The 9,214-nt window shown below is 37.0% G+C and overlaps 1 protein-coding gene across 1 annotated transcript; it reads right to left on the minus strand.

The window, feature by feature from the left end:
- Positions 1-208: 208 nt before the first annotated feature.
- LOC131683616 (solute carrier family 35 member B1 homolog) lies at positions 209-3,379 on the minus strand. The gene is made up of 3 exons (XM_058965738.1): positions 3,014-3,379; positions 2,601-2,962; positions 209-1,592 (listed from the first exon to the last, which is right to left on the minus strand). The coding sequence occupies exons 1-3, from the start codon at positions 3,210-3,212 to the stop codon at positions 1,146-1,148; spliced, it is 1,008 nt and encodes a 335-aa protein (XP_058821721.1). The 5' UTR covers positions 3,213-3,379; the 3' UTR covers positions 209-1,145.
- Between the last annotated feature and the right edge of the window lie 5,835 nt (positions 3,380-9,214).

Genomic DNA, 9,214 nt, shown 5'->3' on the forward strand with positions numbered 1-9,214 from the left:
CGTGACGTTACAACGCAGAAACAACCAAAACTTCTATTAGTTCAAAAAGTATTAGTGGTCAAATCAAGAAAAAATCTTTCTATTTTTATTGTTCTACACTCAATAACGAACAAATTCCTTTAAACAGATAAAAATTTCAATTATAGTTTCATGAAATAGAACTTTTCTTAGAAGTCAATAATTCAGGAGCCATTTTCCGTGAAATTTAACTTATTTTTCTATATATTTTACAACTATTTGTCGAAATGTCAATAGTTGGATTACATAACTTTTCAATGGTTTAAACACTACCGAATCGAAGAAAAAATATTGTGATACCATAATAAGACAAAACAAAAACCTCTTTCTGGTGTACAATCCCGCGGAATGTGTCAAATGAATAAAATCTTAAATCTATTTTTTTTGCCACGCAGTTGTGTTGCGTGTACTGCCCATAATAGCAAGTCAGTCCCATGTTCTGTGGGATTCTCTATCAATTAGACAGGATTATAGGCAGTGTAGTCGTGAGACAAAAATTATAACATTTACAAAACCACCTAGGTCGGTACTCAATCATCGATAATCAAGATTTTCTTCGTTTACAGTTTATGTGTTGATATGAATTGAGTTGGGGCAGTTGTTGAAGGATTCGGTTCGAAGTATTTGCTTTGGCCCAATCTCACTGAAGGTGACAAATCTTGCCCTATTCTCACAGTCATGTCACCTAGTGATTAGAAGGAAATGGAAATTCTAATACCATATGAGTGATTTAAAAAAACGTAATGGAAACAATAAAAAATATCATTTATATTTCATACATTTATCGAATTAGCCTATCCCTTCTAATGACGGATTTTTTTATTTGACACTCTTTCAAATAATTATGAGATAAAAGAGAGAACTACCTAATTGTTATGCCAAATTTACAGCTATGAAACAGTATTCAAAGGGGAATACGATTCTATCAGTCTTATTCTGCATTACGATGTATTGCTTTTTCTAACGAATATGATTCAAACTAATCTGATTTCCGTTCGATTTCGCTGTAGTTATTCAGAATGCAAATCCTCTTCATTCAGAAAAGCGATTCTTCGTAATGTAGAACAAGATTGCATGAGTTGCTAATAATTTATTTATTGTACATTTGTTCAAAGCTGGTTTTCTGCTCACTTTAATATTTCCTCAGTCTCACTTTTGTTCTTAAGTTTTTGGGGAGACTTTCCGTTGGGTGCACCCTTCTTTCCGTAGAACATATCAGCAAACAGACCGGTGAAAACCAGTATTGTACCGAGCCATTGTCGACTGGAAAGATTGTTGCCGAATAGTAGCACGGAACAAAGTACAGTGAAGAACTTTCGGGTAGTTGTCACAACAGAACAAGCCAACGCACCGTACGATGAGACCATCATAAAAATAAACAGCTGTCCAAGAGCTCCAGCCAATGCGAGCGTTGCCAAATGTGCCAACATTTGCGGATATTTAATTGCGAACGCTGTGAATTCTATTCCCTCGCCGGTAATAAGCAGAGCCGGGACAAGAAACAGCGAACTCCAGCCATTCATTGCTAGCATCATGTGCTGTCCTGAGGGAGAACTGTGTTGCCGCATACGTTCCTAGGAAAGATAGTTGTTAATATTATTTTTTTGTGTTTCAGAAGCATCACAGTTTTTCATAACGAACCCCAAAAATGTTTTTAACGAGTATAAGTAAGTTATATTTTTATATTATAAAACGAAATTAAATTAGCAACGGACTGAAAGATATGTAATAGTTTTATTATTAAAAGGTGTAGTACTCAAGGAAAACCATGGAATAGCGTCATATAAGCAAGCTTATGGCGATTTCGCTTGAACCTGAAACTGAGTCAGGTTCTAACCCCAACTGCTGTCAGTTCATACATTTTGACAGCAGTTGGGGTTAGGAACTGACTCAGTTTCGCCTCAAACGAAAACCACATTAGTTTCCCGATGACATAACCCTTCTTTTTTTTTTTCTACCGCAGGAGCTAGGATTTTGGAGTGTTTTGGAATTCTGTTAAAATGTAAATCACCTGAGTCTGCGACATGCCCGGATAGTCTAAAGTAACTTAGTACCTTATGTTATCGGAGAACTAACTTTAACGATAACCATTTGTCGAGCTCAAGGAACAGAAACCCACAGTGTATAGAGAACAGTTGCGCAAAGAGTGAAATCAAAAAAGCCTACCTATCGAGCACAATTGGAATCCATCTCTGATACCTCTGCAGCAAAGTTGGATTCTAATTTTGCTCGATAGGTAGACTTTTTTCGGCTTCACTTTCTGCACGCTCTTTGCGTACCTTTATACTAGGGCCTTTACAGAAACCCAGCTTTTGGCTGGTCAATTTGTTTTTGGGGAAAACGAAATACCAGACGCAAAAGCAAGTGATTCGGGGTAGTTCCAAAGAATAACCAAAAACATAAGGTACTAAATTTCTTTAAACTATCCGAGCATGTTGCACTCATGTGATTCGATAACACAGTCTAAAGATTTTTAAGCGTGCGACAAAGTATTAGCTCAAAGCCTGATTATATCATGTTCCTTGCTAATTCAACGCTGCTGTAATATAAAAAGATAAATCAAATAGCTACTAAATGCTTACTTGGATAGCCCCCAACAGACCGTCCATCGTGAGACTCATAATCAACAGGAGTTGCCCCAATCCTTCTTGCTCCAGCGGACTATTGTTCGATTTTCCTTCCTTAAACATAAACATAACGACACCAATGACGATCAACAGTACGAAAAAATACTTTTGCAACGTATAGGATTTTCTTCCAAACATGACACCTAGGAGCATAACTGGAATTGGTTTGGCTGATTTGGCAACCACCTGCATCGGGTATGCCACCCACCGCAGTGCCATGTTCGAGCTTATCATCGCAAGAAGATAGGTCAACGCACTGCTCGCGTAGTACATTTTTGGCGTTGTGTCTTGACTTTGAGGATTTACCGTTAATAAAGCTGAAAAAGCAATATCATCTTCATTTGTTATTACAAAACAAGTTCAACTACCTTTGGAAAATAACCAATTGCATATGCACTGCACTCCAACGAGGGCCAACGCAAACGTGAAGCGCTCTCCACGCGTGCCATCTTCTTGAAGCTCGTCGCCGTACCTTCCACGAGTAATCTTCTCTTGGATGATACCAAAATAAAAGTAGCACACAAAAATGCCCAGTGCGGCAATCAAAACCCTTCTTTTGTCAGACATCTTTTCTCAACACTATAAATTCACTTTAATTCAGAAATCGTGGTTGCAGAAGGACGTATTTTACGAGCAACTACACGAAAGCGCCCTTAGGACAATACATTGCTACTAGACATTCGAGCCGCGTTATTATAAACAGCATCAGCTTATACAAAAAGAACACGTCAAGCTTTTATTTGACAGCTCGTAAGAAAACAAAAATGATACAACGTTTGACGCAGAGAAGCACATCAGCTGTTCTAGTCAAGACCCAAACCTGGCTTGGGAAAGGCCTTTTAATTCTGAATTCATATCAGTTGCATACAAGAAAGAACAGTGCGGGTAAGACCGACACCCCAAAGGAGCAAGAGCGACCCCCTTTTGAACTTTCTTTTTGGCAATTTTTTTCCATTAAAAATGTATTGTGTATGTGTGATAAAGTGTAATTATGTGTATATGAGTATGTGTGATGCAAACGCATGCTTTCTGTAGTTTCATCACGTAGCAAGAAGAAGAGTATTCGAATCAGAGCTGCAAATTTTCACCAGGTTGTTTTGAACTTGAAGGAAGAAGAAATCTTAAATCATGCCCTACTATGTTCAATACGCCGTTTTTCGTTTGCATCATTCATTCAAACAGCCGGGCTGCTCAATCATTTTCCATTCATTTTCGATTTCATTGACCCTGTGAATATCTCTGTTCTGGGATATTGACTAGATTTTTCAAGCAAAACTACTCTAGACATACTTCTTACTGTTCATGTAAGCTTGAAAATACAAAATATGTCAACATTTAACCTAAACTGGCCTCTACAGAGCAGATGACAAATTTGGTTGGTGAATGAAAATGCATCAATTTGAAATGACGTTGTACGGTTTGGTTATGAAAATCCCGCCAACTTGAAAATGAATGATTAAGGGAGGCTTTGAATTTGAATCATGCTTGGGTTTGATTGAGCTGAAAGTTGGCATTTGAAAATGAAAATTTGCACCACTGATTCGAATGCGTGGTGTTATGAATAAATAATGTTTAACGCATGGTTTATATTATGGTACGGGTTTTCTCAAGTAATTCTTTCGAGCCTAATTACCACTTGTATAGCCATTCTAAGTAGGAAGAGCTGTTCTGCAAGCAGATTATATCCGCTATTACTAGGACTCATTAACTTAAAAGTGACGCACGCTTCGTAGTAAGCCATCCGGTCCGTGTTGTGATTTTTCGGAACACCGTTGATCAATAATCCGGCGGTCAATGAAAATATTTCATCAATATCATTTCAAAATCTCATATTAGATTATACTTTTCGTTTCTGTTTGTAATATAACTATGAATCTCGTCGGCTTTTAGACAATACTGATAAATAAAGACAAAAAAACATAGTTTCCGTGTATTTCAATTATTACTATGACGTAATTATAGTCTAATTGAACACAACAAATATACCGAGTCGTTTGTATCGATTCAAAAACGAACCCAATCAACTAAACACCGTGTCGGTCTTACCCCACCCAAAAACTGTCGGTCTTACCCCAACAGCGCACATTTTCGTTAAATGCTCAATTAACAGTATTGAAATACTCAAACTTATCTTCAATTCACACAAATAACGATATGGAGAGTAGAATAGAATGAGTGACACAAAAACTGGTCATTTTCAAAGCTTTTGTGTTATTGAAACCTTAAAACGTATCAACTAAAAATAACATCGAAATGCTTAAAATAATCCTACTAATAATATCCTGTCATTATTGTATGATTTAAAATTTGATATCTGGGAAAAGTCGTGGGGTGTCGGGCTTACCCCTAGTAGTACTAATTCTCCACATTCCAGGTGGATCGGATACGACCCCATAGGGTTACCACTTTTGGGAAGACTTTGATCCGGAGATTTTTAATGACCTGGTAGTAGACTTTAAGAAACATATGAGTATTCGCTAGAAACAAACAGAAATGTAAATCAAGGCGATTGCTCGACATGTATCGCTTTTTATTACCCAATGAGTTAAAAATGAAAAGTATGCCCTCATTAATTCCTTCTGAAACTAGTCAGGGTATCAGTTCAGCACTGGTTGATTGGAATATATTGCCAAAACAAACTCACATTTGCAAAGTATAATGTGCACCGCTATTCAGAGCCGTTCACATTAAGCAAGTTCAAATTTTTCACATTTATAACGGTTTTGTAGTTTTAGATTGATATAGAATTTTGCTTCCCCGGCTAATCGCAAAGAATGCAAAAACACCAGCCATTCTCGCTGCGGAGGATAGGCCGAGCGAGCATTACCCTCCAACACAGCTAACAGGAAGAGCAGAGAAGCAGGATATCCGCATTGCCTGGGAATAACACTGCGGTGTCTTCCAAGATTCTTTGTAGGGAGCGAAGAATCCCGTTTTTCGCTACAGTCGCTAGGGATATCCCAACAAAGGAGTAAAGCTCACGTGAAAAAACACACTTCTTTTACGATTTTTTTTTCGAACTTTGCGTGAAGCAAATTTATCAAAACTTTAGTACATCACAGTGTATCATTTCAACAACATGCTGTATTTTTTCTATGCAAAAATATCAACAAACGACTCAGTGACGAAGATTTTTGTAGAACGTCTCTGAAAAAAAAACATGATTTGCGGTGTTACTTGCCGTTCCCATACGTCCTACGCCGACACCGCGGTTATGTCCCGGACATTACTCACAACCAAGGATGCAAAATGCCTACCTTTTCTGCGGCTGTAATTTTTCTGCCTACATTCTCATTTCTCTCTCGATGCTGCTGTCATTCGCTAGTGCAGGACGCCCAGCGCTGTACGGCTGCCTGTGTGCAAAACAGTAACATGACAAAAAACTACTGTCCCCAGTACAGCCACCAGACGCGAGCGGTACAGCTTCTCTTTCCTTATTTTACATTTTTTAATATTTTCATATTTTTCATATTTTTATTCAAAAATGACTACAATGAATGCGGCTCATTTACACCACGGCCGGCATCAACGCTTCCGTGTGCGGGCCTCTCCCTTTGACTATGCAGAGAAAAATGTACAAAGCGAGAGAACAAACTTTACTACGCCACACTCTCACCGAGTAGTCGGAGTACAGCAGCAAAACAAAAATGTATTCTACTGCTGTATGGGAAAATGTACTCGGTTTGGCTACCGTTCTGGCAAGAGCTGTTGTGATGCGTCGCTGTAGCGGGCTGTACGGCTTGTGCAAATGTAAATATACCGAAAAAAATGTAGTTTATCGGTACCGTTGGCATCCCTGCTCACAACTAGTTTTTCCATTATGTATTCGTCCTAATAAGGACGGTTTGCAGATAACTAAGGTGATATAAGACGAGAATCTTTTGAAATGATTCGAACCTTGCCAGTGATTCGTTTCTACTGCGTACACACATTTGAGCATTCGCCTTTCGCAACTCATATCGAATGAGCACTCTTTGCATCAAGGCGATGTCTTTTATCAACTTTTTGGTGTAGATGGAAGACCATTCTTTTGTGCGATGAATGAAAATATTTTCATCATTCTTTTTGGCGTAGCTTTCGCTTAGTATCAGGGTTGCCGCATTCACTGATTTTCTTGAAGGATTTGCAAAAACCTTTGGGTTTGTAGATTAATTACCAAAAAACTTTGGTAAATGTTGAGTATGAAATAATGGTATAAAATTCAATGAACGGTAACTCATAAATATGGAATAATGTTTTACATTGCAAAATTTACTCTAAATATCACAAAACCCAACAAACATTCATTAAAAGAGATACAGTTATCAAATCTCTTCCAAAATATAGACACACGTGTAATGAATTAGAAATAGTCAAATATGAGGGAATGCGACGATTCTGATCATGCGTTATGAATTTATTGCCAATGTTTCATAGTTCTTGCTGATCCACTGTTACCCTCTCTCCCCTATATGAGCTCAAAAAAATTAATTACTCTAGTTGATATGTCCAAACAAAGTTTGATAACAAATTACATCATTTAACGCAAATTTATGAATTACGGAATGTTTCCTATGAGGAAAGCAAAGTGTGTGTAAGGAAAGTGCAGACAACTGTCATGATTATCCGTCAGTGATATTCCAAACGACCAAACGACCTGTCAAAATACATGAATTTGACTCGTTTGGAATTATTGTTCTAATTTTGACAGTGTCGTCACTCTCCTTATATGCACTCAGGAGGAAAGGATTTTTAACTCCAAACTTTTAAAATTACCTAACGGAATTGAAATAATTAGGGTGATGAGCCTATTTTCACCATACTAAGCAAGGTGCCCCACTAATTCGGTAATTTCTTGCCTTACAATCAATGGAATGCGTAAATATTGACATCAACCGCTTTGCTTCGTTGTTAAGAACCAATATAATAACACAAATGCGTTGAAAACAGTAAAATTCTCGCGTTTGAGCACAATGAAAACTCGAATCGAGTGCCCCTATTGTTGCGCTACCATTTGACTCAATGCGTTGAACAAAGATCGCAGACACTGCTCTAACTAGGGTTCGTCGCGGTTGCGGTAATTACCGCAACCGCGCGGTATTCACCGCACCCGCACCGCAAAAACTGCGGTGCGGTGAGAGACTTTTTCTCGCGGATGCGGTGCGGGAAATGAGCTTTTACCGCGCGGTATTACCGCAACCGCACTTAAAAAAATAATTGATAAAGTCTGCCGTGAATTAAAACTTTGACTTTTACCTTTTAAGAACGACGCAACTTATTACCTTACAATTGGGAAACATAATAAACATTTAATTGCTCTAATTTCCATGGACTTGACAATGATTTGAAAAGAAATCCGAATATAATCTTTATTCGACCTATCGTTACTTGATTTTTTACATTTTGTTACATTCTAATATGATACAACAATCTATAAGCTGTGTCCAATATAATTTGACATCATTATTTTTACGACATATTTAGAACACTTTGAAAAATTTACAAGCGAACCTTTTCAAATATATAAAATGCACAATCCAATCATTGAAAAACAATTGAATTGTACTGTCAAATACAATTTAAAAATGTACCATTTCTCCCGATTCCTCTTGGCAATCGTGGAATTATGAATCATTTACGATGACATTTTCTCAACTGTGAATTTTAATTAATTTGGAGAACTTAAAGATGAACTTAAAAAAGTCTTAAGACTTAAAAACAACCCAAGGAATGTAATTATCATCATCAAACCAAACGAATTTGGAAGAATCAGCAGTAAGGGAGACAATTGTTTGAAAAGTGTCCAAAATAAGGAGGGGTCCAAATTAGGCTGATAACCTTATCATTCATTCTTCAACATCGTATTTCTATCTCTTTTGGTTTCTGTGTAAATTCGCAATGAATTTTTCTGCAGTCCGTTTTTAAGACTCCTACATAACTTTTTTTTCGCATACGTGCATTGTTCGTCCAACTGGGAATATTTTCTACCAAATTAACAACTAATATTTTTCAGTTAGGAGTATTTCGTAACTTTTTGAAATTAAAGCTTTCGAAGTTAGTGTACGGTATTTCGATTTTTTTGTGTTTCTCAAAGCCTACCTTCATATTGTGACAACTGTCAAAGTTAGCCCAGATGCCAAGTTTTGCAAAGTTTGGACAATTTTTGACCCCTGGCAACTTTAATTGAAGCTTTTGCCATTGGCATTATGGAAAAATATTAGAAAAAAATACGTAAAAAGGTAGAACTTTCGAACTAGCTATTAGAAAATTACAACTAATTCAATTTTAAGGGAGCAATCTTTGTATTTGAATAAGAATACATCCATTTCTTGAAAAATACGAAGCAAGTGTTTTGAGGTATTTTGTTCCTAAAATCCCCTATTTGTAATAACATTTCTGCTGTATGCTGTAAATCATACATCTTTTGCAGTTTTTCAAATGTCGTTCAACAACTCTGTACCAGTTGAGATGGGATGGATTCCTGTTATGTTATGTGTAGAATGATTTCTGATAATTAAATTAAAAGTTTCCCTATTAATTGCTTCGGAAGAACGTTTTTGTATGTATAATGATGAAATACAGCGCTACAT

This window comes from Topomyia yanbarensis, chromosome 2 (genome assembly GCF_030247195.1).
Source record: "Topomyia yanbarensis strain Yona2022 chromosome 2, ASM3024719v1, whole genome shotgun sequence".
NCBI lineage: Eukaryota > Metazoa > Arthropoda > Insecta > Diptera > Culicidae > Topomyia > Topomyia yanbarensis.